The 24058-nt window shown below is 45.5% G+C and overlaps 1 protein-coding gene across 3 annotated transcripts in view; it reads right to left on the bottom strand.

Moving 5' to 3' along the window:
- Window positions 1–4725: 4725 nt before the first annotated feature.
- Window positions 4726–24058, bottom strand: part of LOC143512791 (inositol 1,4,5-trisphosphate-gated calcium channel ITPR1-like) — a 41928-nt gene continuing 22595 nt past the window's right edge. For all 3 annotated transcript variants that reach the window (XM_077003478.1, XM_077003496.1, XM_077003488.1), the window contains exons 11-18: window positions 23414–23578; window positions 22888–23077; window positions 22251–22346; window positions 20709–20845; window positions 20282–20447; window positions 18513–18673; window positions 7604–7765; window positions 4726–5019 (exon numbers count right to left, since the gene is read on the bottom strand). In XM_077003478.1, coding sequence (XP_076859593.1) covers window positions 4933–5019; window positions 7604–7765; window positions 18513–18673; window positions 20282–20447; window positions 20709–20845; window positions 22251–22346; window positions 22888–23077; window positions 23414–23578 — 1164 coding nt within the window. In that variant the 3' untranslated portion in view covers window positions 4726–4932. The remainder of the gene's footprint in view (window positions 5020–7603; window positions 7766–18512; window positions 18674–20281; window positions 20448–20708; window positions 20846–22250; window positions 22347–22887; window positions 23078–23413; window positions 23579–24058) is intronic.

Below are 24058 nucleotides of genomic sequence, written 5' to 3' on the forward strand. Positions count from 1 at the left end.
TTATTTATTATTTATTTCCATGTGGTACAACGGCGTTGTTGTTTCTGTAACCGTTTGACTCCGCACGTGCACCTGCGCATGGCTTTCTTGTGTGGCAGCTTGGTTTGTTTTTACCGGCTGGGCTCGCGAGTCACGTTGCACTCCTAATGGCGCCGAATCCCTGCCACTGACGTCACCATTTATTCCCGTGCTAAACGGAGCGCGACAAGCGAGCCCCTCGCTCCTGTATTTAAAATGCTAAGTGGCGGTGAATTGGCGTGCTAATTGCACTGCTTTGCGCAAATATTGAACTGAATTGTTAACCAAACGTGATACTGTTGAAAAATGCAGCAGTCAAAAGGATTATAAAAAGAATAAAACCCGAAGTTCCTACATATTATTTACAGCGGAGGGAAGTTGAGTTGTTTCTTTGGTTAAACGAATGGCGGAAAGCACCGTACCGCTTTCATCTCTAGTCTGCATCACCGAGGTGACGCAGCATCCCTGTATACTACAAAGAGGAAGGAAAGACCGGTGACATTAACTTCAAGGGATGAACAAATTCACCACCGGAGCATTTCAAAACGCTTTGGTTACTTGCGGTGTCTTACTGATTCAAAGCTCAACACAGTGACAAGGTAGCAAACATCTAAAAGTGATTACAGCGCCAAGACGTCAAAGCCAGAGAAAAAGTGACTGGGTCCTGCCTCTCCCAAAGCTCACACTGTAATAAAAGTTGCAGAAAAATCAGTTAACATCAGCAGGTTAATAAAAAGTATTTTGCAAACGTCTAATGCTTTTCTTAAATTCTAATTAAGTCTGAAAACATGCGAAACACCCACCTGCTCCATTCAGGTGGTGTGTGAACAAGAACCCTCTTGTTGCTAGTTTTCCCCATTTTTGCTCATTTTCTAATTTGTTTACCCAAACTTTTAATTGAATGTAAAAATAACTTTTCTAAGAGGCGGTGGAACCATTAGATCCTGTTTCTTGTTAAGTTTCACTTCTGCTGCAATTTGCAATTTGCAATTGATAATCATGTTAGTATGATCACATAATTTTACTTTAAAAACAAGTATAAAAATCCCCTCCAGCTCTTTGGTTGCCATGACAAGCCGACTACAGTTTTAACAGTCTACTCAGAAAACTCAGACGCATAGGAGTGTGTTTTTACACCTGTAAACGTATAAAACACATAAAGTGTTTAGTGGCACGACGTCCTCTTTCTGAATGAAACAGCGACCCATTCATTCGTGACAAAAGGCAAATATCCAAAACCGTTCAACTGTGTGAGATTGCGAGTTCATTGCGCCATTTTATAGTTCTGGTTACACTTTGCTGATCCATTAAAGGGAAATTCAGGTCACATTCTTGGCCACGACATTCTGGAAGGGAAAAAAGTTGCTCACTAAGCTGCTATTGTTCTGATCAGTGTTAAATGTCACTGGAGGAGCATCAGTACCAGCACCTGCTTCTTGTTCACCACCACAGAAAGGGGATTTTGCAGTCAATGACATCTGACAGCACATGGACCTTTGAGTCTGCACGTCTCGACACTTCAACCGCAGTCAGGTCTGCTGTGCGCCGCGGGGGACCTCTGACCTCTTTACTGCGTCGGGGTCCCACACGTGAGGCTTGCAGCCAACTCTCAGCTCTGGACAGGACACGGTTTCCACCCACGTGAAAACAACAGGTTGGCCAAAATCGCATTTACATAGACTTCTACTGACCCGTCATATTTAGTTAGTTTTTCATAGTTTACCCTAAACCATTTGTGTCCAATATTCAAATGTAGTTTCTTACTGGTTTGGGTTTTTTCAGTTTTATACACTGCATATAGTACTACAATACAATATATAACATGAAATAGAAGTTGAATTTGTAAAATAGCGAAGGTCAGTGGGACTGTACCATCATTCTCAATTATGTCGGTCGTCCCGTTTTGCTACCTTCACATGGAGAGGCGCAAATTACGTTCCAATTATATATTTTTATAATTATGATTATTTTTCATTTTATAGCTAGTAAGTAGTAGCATACTGCAGTCAGCATACTGCAGCTCTGGTCGGTGATAATGCACTCTCGTTACGTGTCAGAAACGTTCACACATAAGAAGAGTAAGCATGAAGTAATGATGCATTTTAGAGGGGAATCTACACTAAAGATAAAAACGCCTCTCAGCACAATCGAGATTTGGACCGAGTTTTCTTGCGCAGGCCTTTCCCGTCATGGCAAAGCAGTCTGGACATGTTTGGACATTCATTAGATGTCCTCCATAGACTCCGGCAAACAGCATAAACAATCAGCATGGGGAAAATACATATAGAAACTAACAAGTTTTCCTGGGAGAAAAACATGATCTCTTCAGAGCGCCTACGCGTTCGTTGTACACCCGGTTAGCACTCCCCTTATACCCGGTCCTTTTAACGGAGAGCTCTGCTGGCCTGTCTCTCCTGTGAATGTCACACCCTCATAGTCTCACCTCCAACCACACTGTACCAGACGGAGATCACGGCCAGATTTGACTCGGTTTTCCACTCACACTTGTGTCTCTCCCCACGGCTCATCCCGGTAACCACATATCAGCGTTCAGCAGCTTCATCTGTTTCAGCACAGAGCCAGGAGGTGTGTGTCTCACTCGAGCGATGACCCGAGAGGTCAATTAAAGGGCACTTCCACTGATCAGCGTAACCGGTGATTTTTTTGCAAAATATTTGCTTGCTGCACTACTTCCAAATCTTATTATTAGATGTTCACGAACCCAAGAAGTACGTGGCAACTGCAAGTTTACATTACTATTACCGATCATTTAATTTATGATTTTAATTTATGCCAAGACCTTTTTTAACAAAAAAAATAAATGCTGTAGGTAGCCTGAAAAATATAATATAATACAGATATTGTTCAATGCGTCGATTGGGATCTTTCTCTCTCTCTAGCACAAACACAGACACACACCCAAAATCCAACTTCAAGCAAAGCTGAAGATCTATGTGGAACCTGCAAATGAGAATTTGCTTTTTGAAAATTTTTTTTTTTACATTGAAGTTTTACTTTTCATTCCACTTTACCTTTAATACTTTGATGTATGCTTTGATGTATGCATTCATTAAAGATACAACATGAAGATTTCAGTCTGTGTATGGTTATCTTCCTCCAATATCAAATCTTCACTGCAAACATCATGTAAAAATACGCCTTTATACTAACCATGTGACACAAAGAGCAGCACAAAGGCTTTTCAAGGTGAATTACAATTTTATTAAATATTGCTAAATTAATTTACAATCTTGACATATATAGCTATTAAATTATTAAATTAGAATTAACTTTTGTAGTAACACTGCTTTTAACTTCTATGATGACCAAGACATTTTTTTTATCTATACAAAAGCAAGTACATGGTGTGTGTGTGTACTATATATATATATATATATATATATATATATATATATATATATATATATATATATATATATATATATATAGAGAGAGAGAGAGAGAGAGAGAGAGAGAGAGAGAGAGAGTGTAGTGTGAGTAGTATGAGATGTATTGGAAGGTCTCCCCCTCTCCACTGTGGGTCCTGCTTGTCTCTGTCCCACTCCCCTGACCCCTGACTGTTGCCTCTAGGAGTAACTCACAGAGAAACAGGAACAGACAACCGCAGTCTATCACAAGCAGAGTGACACGCATCATACCACTGAAGTGCTCTATGCAAAATCAGAACCTAGATGAAGAAACGAAGCTCGCCATACAGCTTAAATGCCTATCTTATATGTTACCACCCTGATATCCACAGGGTTTTCAAAAACAAACAAACAAAAGCATAAATAATAATACAAAATAGTAAAGAACCGTGTGGTCCTGTAGAGGATAGTCATAAACCTTACACTGCGTCATGACATACAACCTTCTTTAATGTATTATTCTTTTAAATAAATAAACAGATAAGAAAAGAAAAAGACCCACATATGCAACTTTGTGGCTCTTAGAACTCTTTGTGCTAAACGGACTATGAACTGAAACTTCCCCAGCATCCTACTACAACCCTAAAGGCAAATAAAAAGAACCCCTTTATCACAGGAGAGAACCCCTTTATCGTATGACGGAACCCCTTTATCTAGGGAGAGAACCCCTTTATCGTATGACGGAACCCCTTTATCACAGGAGAGAACCCCTTTATCGTATGACGGAACCCCTTTATCTAGGGAGAGAACCCCTTTATCGTATGACGGAACCCCTTTATCTAGGGAGAGAACCCCTTTATCGTATGACGAAACCCCTTTATCTAGGGAGAGAACCCCTTTATCAAGGGAGAGAACCCCTTTATCGTATGACGGAACCCCCTTAATCTCAGGAGAGCATTACCTTTGTATCCTTCAAAGACACATGGTACAGCCCAGTAAGGTTGCATATTAAAGGATCAATATTGCACAAAATACAAAAATAAGACAGAAAATACAGGCTATACTGGTTCATAAATACAAAACAAGATGCTTCTGTAACATGTTCCAAAGCAGCATCTAACTAGCTATATATCAACCAGTATGTCTCCTTTACACACGCCATACCTGATAAGGCCTTGTCCTTCAGATTCAATGCACAATACACACACACACACACACACACACACACGCACGCACGCATACACACACGCCTGAGGACAGGCGAGCTGAATTTTTCCCCCAGATGTTTAAAGGATTGGTGCCCCCCCCCCCCCCCCCCCCCCCCCCCCCCCCACTTTTTTCTTTTTTTAATTAATTTTTTCATTTGGACAGGTTCCGCCGATTGCGATCTCTACTGGTATGTACACGCCCGGCAAACACGCGCGTACGCAGGTTGATGTGTGTGTGGTCCGTGTGGAAGGGTGGGCCCCATGCAGGTCTCGTCGGTTGAGAGGGATTGGGTTAGGGGGGCGTGGGCTCGGGGTGAAGCTCCCGCACACAGCTGGACTCACGCAGGCTGCTGGGGGTTCACGTTAAGGTGCTGGGGATGTCCCAGTAGCCCGATCCTCTGCTTCTGTTTACGCTGCTCCGTCATCTGTCAGGAGACACACACACACACACACACACACATTGGCAGATGCACGCATGCATGCACAAGCACACGTGCAAAGACATACACACACCCACGAACACACCCCACCCACACACACCCACACATACACACACCCACACAGACACAGTTTGTAACTTTTTTCCCTTCTCTATCTCACTTTCCACCCTGCATACACCAGGCATTTCCTGTGCTACTGCATCTGGCGTATCCGTTCTTGTTGCCTTGGTTAGTCCACAGAGACAGTGTGAGTGTGCTCACTCACTCACACACACACACACACACACACACACACACACACACACACACACACACACACACACACACACACACACACACACACACACACGTAAATACAGAAATACATGCATGCTCTTCCAGAGAATTTCAGTCTTGTCAAACCTAAAATCCCCTAACCTGACTCAACAACTGTTGCAAAAACAAGCCAAAAGCTAGCATGCTAAGTGCTCACTTGCAACCACAGCTCTCACACATTAAAGTTAGCATTCACAGGATGTAGGCATTTGCACATCACCAAGTAAAGGCACCGGCATGAATAAAGTCGCAATCACCTGCCTGTAACTAACCCTAGCCATTACTGGCTCTGTAGGAATGCTGACGGTGTCATTTCAGCAGCTACAAATAGTTTAGACAGTTTTGTTAAACAGCATAAAGAGTCTAAAGCACATTCCAAGCTCAGCTCAAGAAACAGAAAACATATTTCTAATAATTTCCATTTCAAGTCCGCTCAGGATTTTGGCTTACCAGTAGCAGATACATCAACATGACTAAGACATCATGCAGTCCGTTAGCAGGGATATCCTATAATTCTGGATTTCCTAGAATTCCAGATGCTACGAGAAGCTCCACCTCCTCCTTAGGAGCTTAGTGAAGGTAACAGGCCACGCCTGACAACCAAGGTGGGAGGGCGTGGCCATGGGTGTGGGTTGTTCAAGAACTGGTAGAGCAGTGATGTAACGAAGGCCACACCCCTCACATGCTCACACCTCCACCCTCACCATAACGCATAGCCAGCTATTTGAGCAATTAGCTAGGCCCCTTTTTGTGTGAGTGGAGGCTTCTAAGCATCTGCACCAGGAGACCGCGGACCCTGGAGAAAGGCTTGTCTGAACTTCATTGACATGTGTGTAGACAATGGTCATGGGACTGGTTAGAACATTCAAATCCATAATTCGGATCTGTGCTTGGGCATGGTCTGAAGTGTGTGTATCTCAACACTCAACATGAGGACATGAATCCATACTAAGAGTTTCACTCAAGGATTTTTGGTTAAACATTTGTATAATACTTAGAGCTTTGAGCTTTTTTATTATACAAATAAGATAATGTGTTATTTCTTTATTATTTATGTTTTATGCATGGTTTGTGGTGTAGGCAGTTTTCACAAAAAAAAATGTAAACTTAAGCCAAGAGTAAAATCTAAACATAAATTAATATTACTTCACAACTATTATGAGTTATTACAGATAAGTCACAATATGTAATGGCTAATAAACTATCCCTGACACCTTACTTTTCAGATCTGAGGTTAAGCATTCTAGTACCGGGCTGAAAATGGTATTTTCAGTCATGAAATCATTAAACATTAATTAACATGTGCCTGAAGGTTAAAAACAAGACATACAGTGAGGAGAGTGGTGGGCAGGCATGATATTGTGTATAAAAGTGAAAGGTGCTGATGTTTTGGACTGTCACTTCACCTTTCAGGAACCCAAACGGTCATTTCCCCCTGTCTGGGGTAGAGTCAGAAGTGTTTTTAGTTCCTCCTAGACACTTCTCATTTATCAAGTCTCCTGATCACCAGATACCATTGTAGACATTTCTTTTATTCCAGACTGTTTACAAGAATCTCACACGCCTTGTGAATTTTGGTTGAATAAAAAAATGTCTAAATATATATTTTTTTTTATTTGCCACCGGTTCACCTGCAACGCATGAGCACTTCTATTTACGCATGGAAACAAGCAGCCCTGGTTCGGAGAACTTTGTCTGGAACACAATAAAATTGATTCAGAGTGAAACAACACTAATCCTCGTGACGTCGGTGGAACTGCATCTAAGAACCACATGGGCTTGCTGTGCTGATCGCAGATGTGTGAGTGAGAGAGAGTGAGAGAGGGTCAGAGAGAGAAAGGGAGAGAGGGAGAGGGGGAGAGAGAGAGAGAGACATACAGACAGACAGAGAGAACGATGACTCATTGCCCTTTGCTCTAATTGAGCTTCCTCAGAAGCTAAAAGATGAAATATGACCTTCAAGATTGACTTCTTAAACCAATGCTGAACACAGCGCTTGTGGACGTGTGAAATTGTTTACTCATAGGTACCACACAAATGTTTTAGCAAATATATAAACTTATACTTAAGATTCGCTGCAAAAGTGAACGCACCTCAAAATATATTTAGAGCCTCAGATAATTTCAAAAGAGCTGAATTCCTCCCTTGTGAAAAAACTAATCATGCAGATAACAGGTCATGAGATGTTCTCCAGAAATGTGAGTGTGAGCAGCCTGTGTTAGAGGTGTGTATATAGACATGTGCTGTCACCCACCTGTTCCTTTAGCTCAGTGAGCTGGCTGGACAGGTTGGAGACCAGCTTCATGGTGGACTCCAGCTTCTCCTGCAGATTCCTGATCTCATTCTGCTCGCCCTCAGCATCACTGCTCACCAGCGACATTGCCCGCATCCGTGGAAACCAGTCCAGATTGTGGTCCTGTTGAAAAATTCACATTTCAAATCCTGCACGTACGCTTTGCTTATGCAGTGAAGTGACATTTCAGTCACATGACTCGTGTGGCCCCAGCTGTGCTTTGGGAACCCTGAGAACATTTTTACTATTTTTTTCCACTGCACACTAATTAACTTTTATTCACTCAAACACAACTTGATTGTACAGACTGTCCAGTCCAGTTTGTTTTTCTGTGCCATCTGTTTTTACAAACAAGCTTTTGAACTCACGACCTTTTGAACCCTTGTGCCAGTGTGGTGTGTTCCTGACGGTGTAATGTCATTCCTAAACTGAGCTTGTTTTAGCTAATCAAGTCTTTTTTTGGTCTGCGAATGGCTGCTCTCTGACATCAAACCAGTTTTGAACGTGTAACCAAATTACAGCTGGGAATCAAGCAATGGAGAGCCACTAGAGGGTTTACTCCCTACAGACTGCAGTGTCTCCTCCACCGTCTCCTCCACCCCTAACCAATGGGTGGTGGTGGTGGGGGGTTGTTCCGTTCCTTCTCACAAAGGAATTTCACAGATTACCCGCCCTAATTTCATCATCTTAAACTGCTAGGACAGCATGTTGACAAGGCCCTGCTTCCAGCCCAGAGGAGCCAGAGTGCACCTTCACCTCCTGGGACCCTGGGGGTCATGTGTCTTCGTCCCCGTGGGGGTCGTGTGTGCTTGGTGTGCCAGTACGGTGCTCCTGAGGCCAGCAGACACTCACTGGAGCACAGCTTGGCAAACACACTTCCTGTTGATGTCTGCATGGGGATTGGGCTGCCTTTCTCTCTCTATCTCTCTCTCTCTGTGTGTGTGTGTGACCTTTTGCTGCTGGGGGGGGGGTCTAGACTATGCTGGGGGGAGGAGCACGTGCGCTCAGGAATCCCAACTATGTAGTGAACAGTGTAACTATGTAAAGGACTCTTGAATGATTTGTGTAGAGGACGGAGAATAGGAGTCTGACTGTAAAGGTGTAGAGAGGAAAGGCCCCTTGACGTTAATGAGACAGGCCCTTAGGCACATCCTCACTCTGCACGTGTCCAGAACTGCTGTGGTGTAGTTCTGGGTGTGGAAGTAAGTATTGGTGTGGGTGTAGGTGTAGAAAAGGGTGTAGATGTGGGTGTGGGACTGGGTGTAGGTGTAGTTGTGAGTGTAGGTTTAAGTGTAGATGTGGGTGTAAGTGTAGGTGTAGATGTAGATGTGGGTGTAGGTGTAGATATGGGTTTTGGTTAGTGCTGGGCGATAAAACGATCTCAATTCGTTTTGCGCTAAATTTTTCCTCTTTCCTCGATGACTATGATAAGCTTGGGCAATAGAATTCAATAAGCATTCTTTTCCATTCCCCGCCTTAAGAAGCGCCGCCAACGGAACCAATCTGATGACGTAGCACACTGTCAGGTCGAACCAATCTGATGACGTAGCACACTGTCAGGTCGAACCAATCTGATGACGTAGCACACTGTCAGGTCGAACCAATCTGATGACGTAGCACACTGTCAGGTCGAACCAATCTGATGACGTAGCACACTGTCAGGTCGAACCAATCTGATGACGTAGCACACTGTCAGGTCGAACCAATCTGATGACGTAGCACACTGTCAGGTCGAACCAATCTGATGACGTAGCACACTGTCAGGTCGAACCAATCTGATGACGTAGCACACTGTCAGGTCGAACCAATCTGATGACGTAGCACACTGTCAGGTCGAACCAATCTGATGACGTAGCACACTGTCAGGTCGAACCAATCTGATGACGTAGCACACATTATTTTAGTAATAAACAACTGACAATTCAACAATTTACGTTCGCCACCCCCCCCCCCCCCCCAACAATTTACACTCGCTACTCGCTACTTTACACTCGCTACTTTTAAAGAGCTTTAATAACCGAGTCTGAATTCCAACTTCTCTGCAGAATCAGACTGCCCTCATTTGCACGCATATACAGACGCTACAGATGATATTTAGGTTAAAATTAAACCCTTTCATACAAGGGTTAATATAAAAAAGGGTTATTAAAATAACCCTTGTTGAATGTAGAGACATGTGGTTTATGTGCAATAGCCTACTGTTGCAGGATAGCTGAGTGGCGCTTGCAAAAAAACTGAAAAACAGAACCGGAAGTTCCAATATACCACTTTATTCAGTCCACCGTGAAGAGTGCCTTGGAACCCAACAAACATTAAAAACAAAAAAAACAAACAAAAAAAAAACAAAATAAAAAGAACAAGAAAACAAGTAAACTAATCAACTCAATCGACACATATCAACCAGGCCCTCACTCTTCTGCATTTCAAGTCAGCTCTCTCTCTTATCACAACAGAGTTCTGCCTTTTACAAACACATTACCCCCTGGACTCAACCACTGATATATATATATCTCCTGAATTAAAATATATGTAAAGTATTTTCACAATTCTTAGCATGAATGTGTTGTGAAATTAATAATGCTGTTTATGAACCCTGGTGGCTATGATCTATGTCAGAAGACGATATCAAAACCTTTACACTGTATAACAACTCTTATGAATAACAATCTGCAGAAACAGGAGCTGTGTTATAGTTGTGTTCACTTCTCACTTAAAGTATAAAGGAGGTAGTGATTTGATTTATATTGTGATATATATCAATATCCACTGATGTAAAAAATATCTCGTGATGACATTTTTTCTCAAATCACCCAACTCTAGTTTAGGTGTAGATGTGGGTGTTTGTATGGGGGTAGAAGTGGGTGTAGGTGTAGGTGTAGATGTGAGTGTAGGTGTAGGTGTGGGTGTGGATGTAGGTCTGGGTGTGGCTGTAAGTGTAGGTGTAGATGTGAGTGTAGGTGTAGCTATAGATGTGGGTGTAGGTGTAGCTATGGGTTTAGGTGCAGGTGTCGATGTGGGTTTAGATGTGGTTTTAGATGTAGGTGTAGATGTAGATATGGGTTTAGGTACAGGTGTTGATGTGGGTTTAGATGTAGGAGTAGACGTAGGTGTAGGTTTGGTTTTAGATGTAGGTGTAGATATGGGTTTAGGTGCAGGTGTAGATGTGGTTTTAGATGTAGGTGCAGGTGCTGATGTGGTTTTAGATGTAGGTGTAGATGTGGGTGTAGATGTGGTTTTAGATGTAGGTGTGGTTTTAGATGTATGTGTATATGTGGGTGTAGGTGTGATTTTCGATGTAGGTGTGGATGTGGGTGTAGGTGTGGTTTTAGATGTAGGTGTAGATGTAGGTGTGGTTCTAGATGTAGGTGTGGATGTGGGTGTGGTTCTAGATGTAGGTGTGGATGTGGGTGTAGGTGTGGTTCTAGATGTAGGTGTGGATGTGGGTGTAGGTGTGGTTCTAGATGTAGGTGTGGATGTGGGTGTAGGTGTGGTTTTAGATGTAGGTGTGGATGTGGGTGTAGGTGTGGTTCTAGATGTAGGTGTGGATGTGGGTGTAGGTGTGGTTTTAGATGTAGGTGTGGATGTGGGTGTAGGTGTGGTTCTAGATGTAGGTGTGGATGTGGGTGTAGGTGTGGTTCTAGATGTAGGTGTGGATGTGGGTGTAGGTGTGGTTCTAGATATAGGTGTGGATGTGGGTGTAGGTGTGGTTTTAGATGTAGGTGTGGATGTAGGTGTGGTTTTAGATGTAGGTGTGGATGTGGGTGTGGTTCTAGATGTAGGTGTGGATGTGGGTGTAGGTGTGGTTCTAGATGTAGGTGTGGATGTGGGTGTAGGTGTGGTTCTAGATGTAGGTGTGGATGTGGGTGTAGGTGTGGTTCTAGATGTAGGTGTGGATGTGGGTGTAGGTGTGGATGTGGGTGTAGGTGTGGTTCTAGATGTAGGTGTGGATGTGGGTGTAGGTGTGGTTCTAGATGTAGGTGTGGATGTGGGTGTAGGTGTGGTTCTAGATGTAGGTGTGGATGTGGGTGTAGGTGTGGTTCTAGATGTAGGTGTGGATGTGGGTGTAGGTGTGGTTTTAGATGTAGGTGTGGATGTGGGTGTAGGTGTGGTTTTAGATGTAGGTGTGGATGTGGGTGTAGGTGTGGTTCTAGATGTAGGTGTGGATGTGGGTGTAGGTGTGGTTCTAGATGTAGGTGTGGATGTGGGTGTAGGTGTGGTTCTAGATGTAGGTGTGGATGTGGGTGTAGGTGTGGTTCTAGATGTAGGTGTGGATGTGGGTGTAGGTGTGGTTCTAGATGTAGGTGTGGATGTGGGTGTGCTGTGCTCTGCCAGCAGGCTCAGGCAAACCGAGGAGGAAGTGCATCTCTGAACATGGAATATCAAGCGAGAACAAGAGAAAGGGAGAGAGAGAGAGAGTGCAAACATATGATGGCATTAGTGCTGAGAGACTCACGAAAGGTCACCCCACTGCATTCCACTGCCCTCTCCAGAGTGCGTTCACAGACAGACATGCACTTACACTCTCTCTCTCTCTCTCTCTCTCTCTCTCTCTCTCTCTCTCTCTCTCTCTCTCTCTCTCACACACACACACACACACACACAAGTTCGTAAAGAGCAGTAGAGACTCAGAGAATCTCAATAGGAAAGAAGGATTAACATTACATTTCACATATTTAACTGCACCTGTGTTTTGCTTTATTCTTAAGATAAAAATAAAAAGAATTTGCTTTTTTATAATTCAGAAAATTTCTATCACATAATTATTTTCATCATCTTCTATATATCTATATATACTGAAGGTAGTGCATTTAAAATGAATGGGCAGTACAGTCATCATCTGGAGTTCTGCTAGATTCATTAGACCAGTTAAATTAGACAAAATGAGAAAAAATGCTCAATTGATTTAATGACATTCCACCATTCTTAAGAGTGCTGAGATACAGACATGTTCCCTTCCTTCAGCTAACGCACACGGGCACACGCGCGCACACACACAGGGAAATCACGCAGTCAGTGATGCACTGTCGCTCACTCATTCTGAGAATAGAAGAGGAGTGTGCGCGCATGTGTCTGTGTTTGTGTTCACTTCCTGTGCTGTTCGTTCACACACACACACACACACACACACACACACACACACACACACACACACACACACACACACTCACACTCTCTGTGGTTTGTGTTTATTGCTACCCAGTGACGAGTCTGGCTTCATCCAGCTGTCAGCATGCCACGTCGTCATCAACCCATCAGTCCTCCGCCCCTTCAAACAAGCCGAACAAGCCCTCTTCCCGTCCCTTTCTTTCCTAGGTCATTTGGTCGATCACACCTGGATCGCACACAACTAGATGCATTTGCTAACGCACCTTTTTCATGATCCAATCACTAGGCTGCTTCCTGCACAGGATCCAGTAGATCAATAGTGATCTGTATTGTACACCACAACTTACCGCTCCGTGCAGATCAGCTGCAAATGAGCCAACCACCACAGACTTGTGACCCCTCCACTCATAAGAGGATCTTCAATTTTTGTATTATATGTTTATATTTATCTCATTTTATTAGCTTTGTTCATTTGAATGTTCTCTATTGACTCTTAACAATGGTTACGATGCATAGAAAGTCTACACTCACTACCACCCGAGATGTCTTCGATCAAAATACAGCCCTCGATGTCTTAGCTCAATATGGAGAAGGGAAGGATGGTACAACAGGATTTCTAATAATGTTTAACCGCAAGATACTCGTTAAGCAGAAATAAAATATGAACTGCTTCCATATTTTTATATAGAACTCCAGAGTTTTCTAGAGTTTCTGCCCAATACATAGATTGTTCATTTTAAATCATCATGACTGTTAGTGTGACAATAAAGGATAACATCGTTGCCATGCTCCAGCATTTTCTGGTGTTGATTCTTCTTTTCCTTGGAAACATGGCAGTGAAGACGCCCTTCCAGAGTCACAGGCTCCATCTGTACAGTCACAACAGTCCACAACGACTCCACAACTCATGTCAGTCTCACAGAGGCATTTTAAAAGGGCTTCATTACAGCGGGCCACGACCCACGTGTCCCCTCGTTAAACAAGTGGTCATCACCAAACTCTTCCTGGTAGATGAGAACCTCAGAGTGGTGTTAATACTATACCATACTACTATAGTATACTATACCTCTCAGAATCTCAGAATCAGTAGTGGCACTGGTATAAATGCTGGCTTCAGTGCATGGCGGCATTGCTGGGTTCACCGTGAGGTCAGGTGAAGTCCTGGGTCAGGCACCAAGCTCTGTGGAGGGTTCCTCCCCAACCAACATGTCCGGCAAGAGGATGATGCCGTAGGAGGTGACACTGCCATGACTTCAGCATCTGACAAACTTAATCGCATCCATAAATGGTTGAAAAATTAACGCATGGATTTGTGAGTGTTTTCACAGTGGACGCTTTAGAAATGGTGACCGCAGATGTTTGAGACATCACATCTCCAAGTGATGGAGCAGCCCACGTCTATGTCCCAGTAGGCCAGACTGTTGTTGATGGAACAGGTAAAATAATAATAATAATAAAGTGTGGCTGTGACGGTGTATGAGAAGTGAGGGCGGTGGTACAGTAACACAAACACACCGTGACTCACACCGCAATCCTCACTTCCTCTACTTTCAGTTCTTTAGAAAAGGGAAGTACGGCTATTTCGACGAAGAAAAAAAAATCCCTCCAAACGTGAAGGTGGAGATTACTCAAATCCACATCCGTTTTCAGTTGAACATGGAAAGACAGCTCCTGATGAAATTGTCACAAGCTGGAGTTATTTTTGAATAAATGACATACAGAGTATCATGTGGGAGGAGAGTAACAATGTTTTAATAACCTGAGATTGTTTGAACCTTTTTAATGTTGCGTGCGTGTGTGTGTGTGTGTTTGTGTGCCCCATCTGTCTGTCCCAGCTAACAACCCCCAAGGTGTTCCATGACTTTGTTTATATTTGACAGCACTGCCAGTAAGTCTCTCTGTGTGTTTGTGTGTGTGTGTGTGTGTGTATTACAGAGTGCGTGTGAGAGAGTGAGTGAGAGAATACATGTGTGTTTGTGTTAGAGAGAGAGAGAGAGACAGAGAGAGAGAGAGAGAGAGAGAGAGAGAATGCATGTGAGAGAGAGGGAAAGAGAGGGGGAGAGAATCTTCTCACCACAACAAATTCAAGTATGTCTGCTGCATCAATGGAAATAAAGGTAGTGTGAAATTCATTACTAATATTGCACTCACAAAAATTAACAAGTGCACACACACATGCCCATTAAAGCGCGCGCACACACACACACACACACACACACACACACACACACACACACACACACACACACACACACACACACACACACACACACACACACACACACACACACACACAGGATGCTCTGTGGTGTCAACAGCAACGACGACGTCAAACCCAAACCCAGTCCCTCGATTCTGCCCACACACATCTCCAGAAATGCAATATTTAGGGTGTCATGACCGTCATGCATCATATCAATGAGGAAACAACAGGCAATGTAGGTCAAGTTCACACAACCTGCCGTGGCCAGACTGACGATGCATGCTCACAGACTCATTCAGGACCCCGAGCCCAGAGACAGACCTCTGAGAAGGCATCGCTGTGCGCAAAACAGTGCTACTCAGCTCCTGAAATGAACCCCCGACACGTTTTGTCACCCCTTCCACAAATGTTATGAGCAGCTTTGGCCTGTCCACAAGTTGACCGTCTGCCTGTCCTATTCACTCTCTCAGTGTCTCTGTCTTCTCTGAGAATAAAAAGCTGAGACACCTGCTCCTCACACAGCACAGGAATATGTGTGTGTGTGTGTGTGTGTGTATGCACCCAGAGTCAGTGATACCAGTGTGACATTCTAAGTGTAATTTGGCTCTGATTCAGGTTTAAGTCATGAGTGACAGGATCTTGATCTTTCCCCAGGTAATTTTTCCCCTAATTATTTCATATATCAACCTTTCGAGTTGGGTTGTGAACGCATAGGACTCTACACTTGTACCTCAGTCCTTAGTGCTGTACAAAGTTGGCCGAGAGCTTTTAACAGAACTTCAAGGTTCCCCTGGACGTCAGACATGTTTTTATCAAGCAGAGGACAGATGAACGGAGTGTTTTGTTCTTTATGAATTCTCCACATTAATGCATAGCATGGACTTTGCCCTCTTGCCTTAGGCTTGATGAAGTACTCAAAAATAAACAGATACTTTGACAATTAGAGCTCACACCAAAACCTTATTTAGTGAAGCTACAACGCTTCCTGTCCTCAACAGTGTGTTTGTGTTGTGTGAAGGCAGCTGGTTCAGTTCTGACCTTCCCTGCCCTCCGACACTGTGGAATGAAGGTGTGACCGAGCACATAACGCGCTTTACCTCAGGAATACGTGACAAAGTCCTGAAACATTCATCAGTGTGGCTTACCACATGGGCTACAGTAGCCTTTATGGACATGTGCCTTCGTGCACACCGCAGACATGTCAGGGAGCAAGAAAGAAGGTGTCTGTGTGTGTGTGTTCACGCATGCATCCAACAGACATCTCAGAGTGCGAGAGAGTTGGAGTGTGTGTGTGTGTGTGTGTGTGTGTGTATGCAGGTGCTGTGATGGCCAGATGCCTCTTCCTCACCACTCATCATAACCTTCAACTGGGCCAACAGCCGGTTGATCAGAATCTGTGTCACCACGCAAACAGGCGCGAGACAACTGCGTCAGGAGAGCAAGTGGCCGTGAAGAGGGGGTTTCCTGAGGCCTTCTCCTTTCCCTTCAGTGCACCGCACACAGCAGCCACACACAGCAGCCACACACAGACGGGAGCTCCAGAGGCGTGCAGCAGGAAGCCATTAGTGTGCTCTGATGGGCAGCGCTTACAGGAATAACCCAGCAAAAACGTTTTGTAGGTTAACGCAGGTCGTTGGTTGTTCCATGAGATTGAGACGCACACACACATGCATGCACACACACAAACAGTGTGAGTGTGTGTGTGTGTGTGTGTGTGTGTGTGTGTGTGTGTGTGTGTGTGTGTGTGTGAGTGTGTGTATGTGTGTGAGAGTACGTGCATGTGAGTGTACGTGCATGTGCGTGTATGTGTGAGTTTGTGTGTGTGAGTGTGTGTATGTGTGTGAGAGTACGTGCATGTGAGTGTACGTGCATGTGCGTGTATGTGTGAGTTTGTGTGTGTGAGTGTGTGTGTACGTGTGTGAGAGTGTGAGCAATGGAGAGTGCCAAAGAGGCTTCTCTTGTGGATTTACACATTCCAAGCCCCTGCCCTAGACAGCTCTGAGAAGACAGGCTCTTTCGGCTGTGGTGTTCAGGTGTGGGGGCTAAAATACAGGTTCTATTACCCCACTCCAACCTCCCTTGCACACGCCTGCAGCCATCACAGGTCCAGCCAGTGGATTTACTGCACAGAACGTCACGGTGGTAAGGACCTCCCTGAAGCAGACCACCCTGTCCACGGAAGACCCCCCGAACCGCCTTACCCCCCTCGTGGGGTAGCGTGACTTCATTTATCCATCATGCCAAGCTGCACCATTAGCAGACTGAAGCCAGTCTGCTAGCACATGCTGCTGATTCTTCAGGCCTGATCTGAAGGACACGAGACTCAGGTGGTGCATTCTGAGCATTTGGTCATCTGTACACAGGAACTGATGTAGTTGTGTGGGTTTCTATTCTGTTTATTTATACTGAGCATGCCATGGTATTGCTGATTTGATTATTTCGAACAGATTTCAGATTACATCTGTTATTTACGTACTGTCTTAAAACTAGCGTAACCAGGAAAAAAAAAAAAAAAAAAAACCAACCACCCTGATGACAATTACAGTCATAAAGAGATCTTGATTTTGCGCCTGTACTACGCAGCAGAGTTGCTGAAAGTCCCTGAACCAATGGTGTGAGAGTGGGCTTTGACACCGGGTTCCTGACGAAGCCTGTGCTGTCATTTCAAACGCCGTCATCATAGCACGCACGTATATTCCAAAGAACAGCAGCAATCTGCATCAGAGAACTAATCTGCACACACTCACGGCCCGACACACAATGGCGCGCACACATGCACACGCGTGTTCTGTGAAACATTTCAGCCCATGGCTCTGTGATTCATTTAAAGTTTTACCCTGAGCCGCCAACCTTATGACCCTGGTGTTCTCACGCTACTGGGGACCAGACACTGAGGGCTGCGCGTCAGACGGGGGTCAAAACGGGGGTCAAAACGGGGTTAAACTCACAGGGTGCCACGTTTACTGTGAGCTCAGGGTGCGAGTTCCAACATGGGCTTAAGCAGAGATTTACTCCCATGTGCTCTGCAGGTCAAAGGTCAGGAGGGGAACGAGTCTTTTGAGCATGGACTTTTTCGCTTTCGTTCTTTGAGTGAACGAATCTACTATTTGATTAATACAAGCTAAATAATAATTAATAATAACTCACTAAAGTTATGAAATCAAGTAATACAATTAATTTTTTGTAGGCCTAGAACTTTTTGATATGGGCTCATTGCTGATCACATCTCTAATTCAAAAGACTACAAGCGTTCAGATGCTCCAAACTCCATGCAGATGATGATCCATGCGATGATCTAAACTCAGGAGGAGGGGAAACCTATAGACATACAGAATAAAAGACTGGACAGCCAAGAGCACGGCTGGAGACGAACATTACAGGACAGCTCTGGGCTCTAATCCTGAGATGGAAGAAGATCTTTAGTAGGACAGCTAGAGTGTTCCATGAACTGAAGCATGGGCATTCAAGAACGGGACTGAAACTGTGTTACACATCTGACTCTGATTATCTCACCCTGATCCCTAATCGTCTCACCCTGATCCCTGATCATCCCGCCCTTACCCTGATCATCTCGGCAACGTAGCTCTCTGGCCCGGTGTACTCCGTGGAGTCCTTGACCTTGATGAGGACGATGAAGAACAGGTAGTGCCACATGTTGTGCTCCACCTTAATGTGCTCCTCAAACGTCACGGTCTTGTTGTCAAACTTGTCCCTCTCCAAGCCTAAAGAGACAAACACACACAAAGCTGATTAGAAGCTTTCAATAATTTCATTCTTTCTGGATGTTCACTCAAGGCCACAGGCAACTTGTTGGTTGTGTTCTGAACAGATCAGACACTGGATGGTGGAAAGAGGAAGAGGAAACCTCAAAATCATTTGTTTCGTTATGTTTGTTTTCACTTTAATTTTATTTAGTTTGAGCACCTTGTTCAAGGCCATAAACGCAGAACAACATGCCATGGAACAGCTAGGACCTACACCTCATCCAGCACAGTGGCAAATACCCGGGAACCGAACCCAGAACCCAACCAGTCGTCCTCCAGGTGCCACACGCCGTGCTGTGACCTGCTGTGAGAGCCAACTGGGCCTCCAGATGAAGAGCGTCGGTCCAGGAGCAAGAGAAGGAATGACGACACTCCGCTCCTCCTCCACTTACACATCTCCCCTTACATCACCACACGAGACGATGGCCGACGGCTTCCTCCCCACAGGGGCCACGATGCTACAGCACCAGGGCGTGTGCACGCGTCATAGGTGCGGGCGGTGGGTCTTGTGACGGTCAGGACTGACACAGAGCTTCTTTTTCTTTGTTGTTGTTGCAGTTGCCATGACGATGAGCGGCAGCAGTCACAAGGTTGGATCTTTAGCACAGGACAGAGAGGGGGGCTGTTTGGGGGGGGGGGGGGGGGATCACGCACCACGGAGCACGTGTGCCACGTTTCACATGACGTGGCCTGGTGGCAACTGCGTGGGGGACCAGGGTGCACCTCTTTTGTCAATTAGCACCAAGTAACACCTACAAGGAGGAAAAACAAACAAACAAACAAACCATCCCAGTGCTCTCTGCAGTTTGAGTAACTCTGCACATCCCACACATGATTCGCACTTCTGAGTAAGTCATGAAACTCCCATTGGATGATGAACTGAGCGTTGCCAAACAATAGGCCTGAATATATGGGTGTTCCATTATGTTAAGGCTAGAAGAATCCCGTGTGTGTGAGTGTGTGTGTGTGCGTGAGTGAGTGAGAGAGCAAGAGAAGACACTCCTCCACAGTAGCAGCCATGACTAAGCCTTCTGGGAAGAGGGGGTGTCCTGATGTTTACACTGTTCGAGCGAAAACAGATCACCCCATGTCTGCTATTCCCACAAACACTTCCAATAAGGTCTTCCGGCTCCTCGGAGACGAGACAAGAGGCGGAGATGCGGCGGAGAGACCTCCTCCAACACCAGAACAGGAAGTTACGCGTGGTGCTCTCCTGACTACACCATGGGTCTTGCCTAGTCACACAAATGTTCTTCTCAACCAAATCACTATGCAGTCACACGTAATCACATGTTGGTGGAAGAATCGTGCTGACTTGACCATGATTATCTGGTTTAACTTAACACATCTGTGAGATTTTAAACTTTGTATGCAAATCAACGAAAACAATGGTATCAGACAAACTATAGAATGTGAGCTGTGTGGGTCGGACCATGTTTTTATAAATAGAGTCTGCTCTGGCAGAAACACACACATACACACACACACACACACACACACACACACACACACACACACACACACACACACACACACACACACACACACACACACACACACACTCACCACAAATGAAGCAGGTGGTCTTAAGCACCTCCTCTTTCTTCTGCTTCTCGCTCCTTAGGTCAGCGAAGGTATCGATGATGACACCAAAGATGAGGTTGAGGACGATGATTATAACCATGAAGAAGAAGAGCAGGTCATAGATCACCCTGGCAGCAAACAGAGGCTCCTGGAGACCAGAGGAGACAAGAGGAGACGAGGGGAGACAAGGGGAGAAATGTGCTAGAGAAAAGGGAGAGTCTGGGCTGAGTGACTGAGTGCTATACCTCCATGACTGGTCTGACGAGGGAACCTTAGCGTGATTGGCGTGTGTGTTTGGTGTGTGAGATCGGCGTGTGTGATTGGCATGTATGTTTGGTGTGTGACTGGCATGTTATTGGCGTGTGGTGAGTGGCATGCGTGTTTGGCATGTGATTGGCGTGCATCATACCTCTTTGGAGGGCTTTCGGAGGACGTCACCAACCCCACCACCACTCCGCAGTCCGTGACTGAGGACGGTGATGATGCACATAAGGAGAGAGTCACACGTCCGCTCCTTATCCTCCACCACCAGGGCTGCTGCTTGGCCTAACACACACACGCACGCACGCACGCACGCACGCACGCACGCACGCACGCACGCACACACGCACACACGCACGCACGCACGCACACACGCACACACACACGCACACACACACACACACGCACACACACACACACGCACACACGCACACACACACACACACACACACACACCCACACCCACCAAACACACAAACACCCACACACCCACCAAACACACAAACACCCACACACCCACCAAACACACAAACACACACAAACACCCACACACAAACACACACACCCACCAAACACACAAACACACACAAACACCCACACACAAACACACACACCCACCAAACACACAAACACACACACACACACACACACACACACAAACACACACACAAACACCCACACACACACACCCACCAAACACACAAACACCCACACACACACCCACCCACCAAACACACAAACACCCACACCCACCAAACACACACACACACACACACACACACACACACGTACAAATGCAAGTTATGCAAGTAGAACCTTATATGTTGAACGGAAGTTCATGTTCACACACAAGCACACACAATCTTGCACGTCTACGTGCACATACGCGCTCACAAGCATGCGAGTACTAACAAAGCCTTACGTAACAGGCATGCAGGCTAAAGGCCCTACACACTCTAGTAAAGTCAGATTTCTGAGCTGAGGAGAAAGGCCAACAGTGCCTTCTATTTCAAGACGGCTACGGGAACCAGTCAAACTGGATTCCTTTATTTTATTTTGGCTCGATCACAAAAGGAAAATCCCCTCAGTGTGAATGCATGACTTCTCCAGGACCAGTCCTAAATCCTGACAATCTAACACAATACAATGAATTGCGACACACTTCAAACCACACACACACTGAGCACACTTCTCCAGACCTTCACGCCTGTGTTAGGCTGAGGTTTTCATCAGGCATCCTCAGGTGTGGAGTGAAATGTTAATCGCAGAGCACTAACAACGAATTAGCGCATGAGAAGCACCACCCACAGAGACCAGGCAGTGTGTGTACAGAGGCCAGGCAGTGTGTGTCAGGCTGGGATCACACGGGCCCGATCTCATCTCTGCTGATCCCAGCAGCCCAGAGTTGCAGCATAAACTTTCCACTCCGACTGCCAGACGTGCTGGCCTGACCCCTTGGACCTGGGTGCGGTGCGGATGAACTGCTGGTCGTTAACATTTGACCCCTGGTGTCCCATGACCCCTGGCACCTTCTAAAGACCAATGTTATGCTGCGTCTCATCTTGGCTTGTCTCATGACTAAGCAATTAATTCAGAACGTAGAAGGGCATGGGAGTGTGTGTGTGTGTGTGTGTGTGTGTGTGTGAGTGTGTGTGTGAGTGAGTGTGTGTGTGTGTGTGTGTGTGTGTACCATCCATCGTAGCCTCAGCTGAACAGTTCTCCCCACCACCATCTTTCCGACAAACTCCGCCTGACAGGAACTCACTCATCATTGTGGCTGATTGCTCTGATTAAAAGAAGAAACAGCCAATAACAAACCGGCTCATTCAGCTACCTGGGTCTTGCAAAATACTGAAACACTCCATACAGATTATGCATCAGAATCAGGTTTATTGGCCAAGTATGTTCGCACACACAAGGGATTTGTTTCTGCCTGTTTGTGTCTCTCATGCACATCAACTTTATATTCTAAATATAGAAATATCTATACATATCTATAGTCTAAATATGTCTGTATCTATATCTATAGACTTTAAAAGAATGCTTAATCTGCGTTGCAAATTAATCAGAGTAATCACTGAATACTGATCCTTATGGAATGCTAGAAATGTGGGATTTTTCTGTGTAAGCTCGCAGAGAAAGGCTTTGCCATCAAACCTCAGTGTTGCCCGGCTAAGAGAGACCCCATTACTGATCAGTGCAGCCCACAGACCCGCTGCAGCAGGCATTACGCTTTCCTAACTGCTTTGTTTACATGCACTGGGTGCTGGCCTGTGACCCCACCGGACTCTCCCGTCTCGGCCAATCACAGACTTAGGGGTCCGTACCGAGCGTTCTGTTGGGGATGCGGTCAACGGTAAGGATGAAATCGTCCTTGAAGAAGATGTAGCCAACGATGGAGAAGAGGTAGACGAGGATGAGGGCCAGCACGGCGGTCAGCACGATGGAGCGTCCGTTCCTGGTCACGCTCTTGATCACGTTCAGCAGTGTTTCCTCCCGGTAGATCAGATCAAAGAGCTGCGTGACGAGGAGCACGGCATCACGGGGTGTGACGGGGGCGGCGGCACGTGTGTGAACGCGTGTGTGTGTGTGGGTGTGTGTGTGCTTCCATGCGCGAGCTTTTGTTTGAATGTAAAGTGACAAGGAAGAAGAATGTTGTGCAAATGTTTGCTCTGGTGTGTTGCGCACGTGAGTCCTCACATGTCTAAATGTGCATTTGCGTATCTGTGTAACTGTCGGCGTGTGCGGACATGTGTGTGTGTGTGCGAGCGACTGTATGCATGTTTGTGTATGTGTATGCTTGTATGCATGTGTATGTGTGCATATGTGTGTGTGTGTCTGTATTTCCCTCACCAGCAGGCTGTAGAAGAAGACATGGACAAAGACTCCCAGGCTACAGATGATGAGGTAGAGCAGGTGGTAAAGGAACTCCACATCTAGGATCATGGCCCTGTAACCTCGCGTGAACGTGCCCCGATTCCCCACGAAACTCATCAGGAAGATCACCTTGTTGCACAGCTGACACACACACACACACACACACACACACACACACACACACACACACACAGGCACGTGCAGAACGCACACGCACGCACCGCACAGGGTCATTACAAAGACAGCCTACAGACAGGCGCCTCAAAAGACACAGGACGTCTGCTCAAACCCAAGAAGCATTTGGCAGGACCTGCATGGTGATGTTGAAGGAAAATGCCACCTGAGCCCGGCTCTGCTGCGGACAATGAGCCAGACACAATGGGCCAGACGCCATTATACACGACCATGCACCCCATGACACGCTTTCAGTGGAAACCGTGTTGGCAGAGGTAATGATCTCCATTAATGTGAAAACCCGGCAAGGCTTGTGTTCAGTAAAGGTGCCCCTCCGAGAGATGAAAAATCTGAATTATATTACACTGATTCATTAAGCCCATAAAAATGTAATATTTTTTTCTCTCTTGAGGACTAGTTTGAGGTCAGATAAGGAGCTGTATAATA

This window comes from Brachyhypopomus gauderio, chromosome 1 (assembly GCF_052324685.1).
Source record: "Brachyhypopomus gauderio isolate BG-103 chromosome 1, BGAUD_0.2, whole genome shotgun sequence".
Lineage (NCBI taxonomy): Eukaryota > Metazoa > Chordata > Actinopteri > Gymnotiformes > Hypopomidae > Brachyhypopomus > Brachyhypopomus gauderio.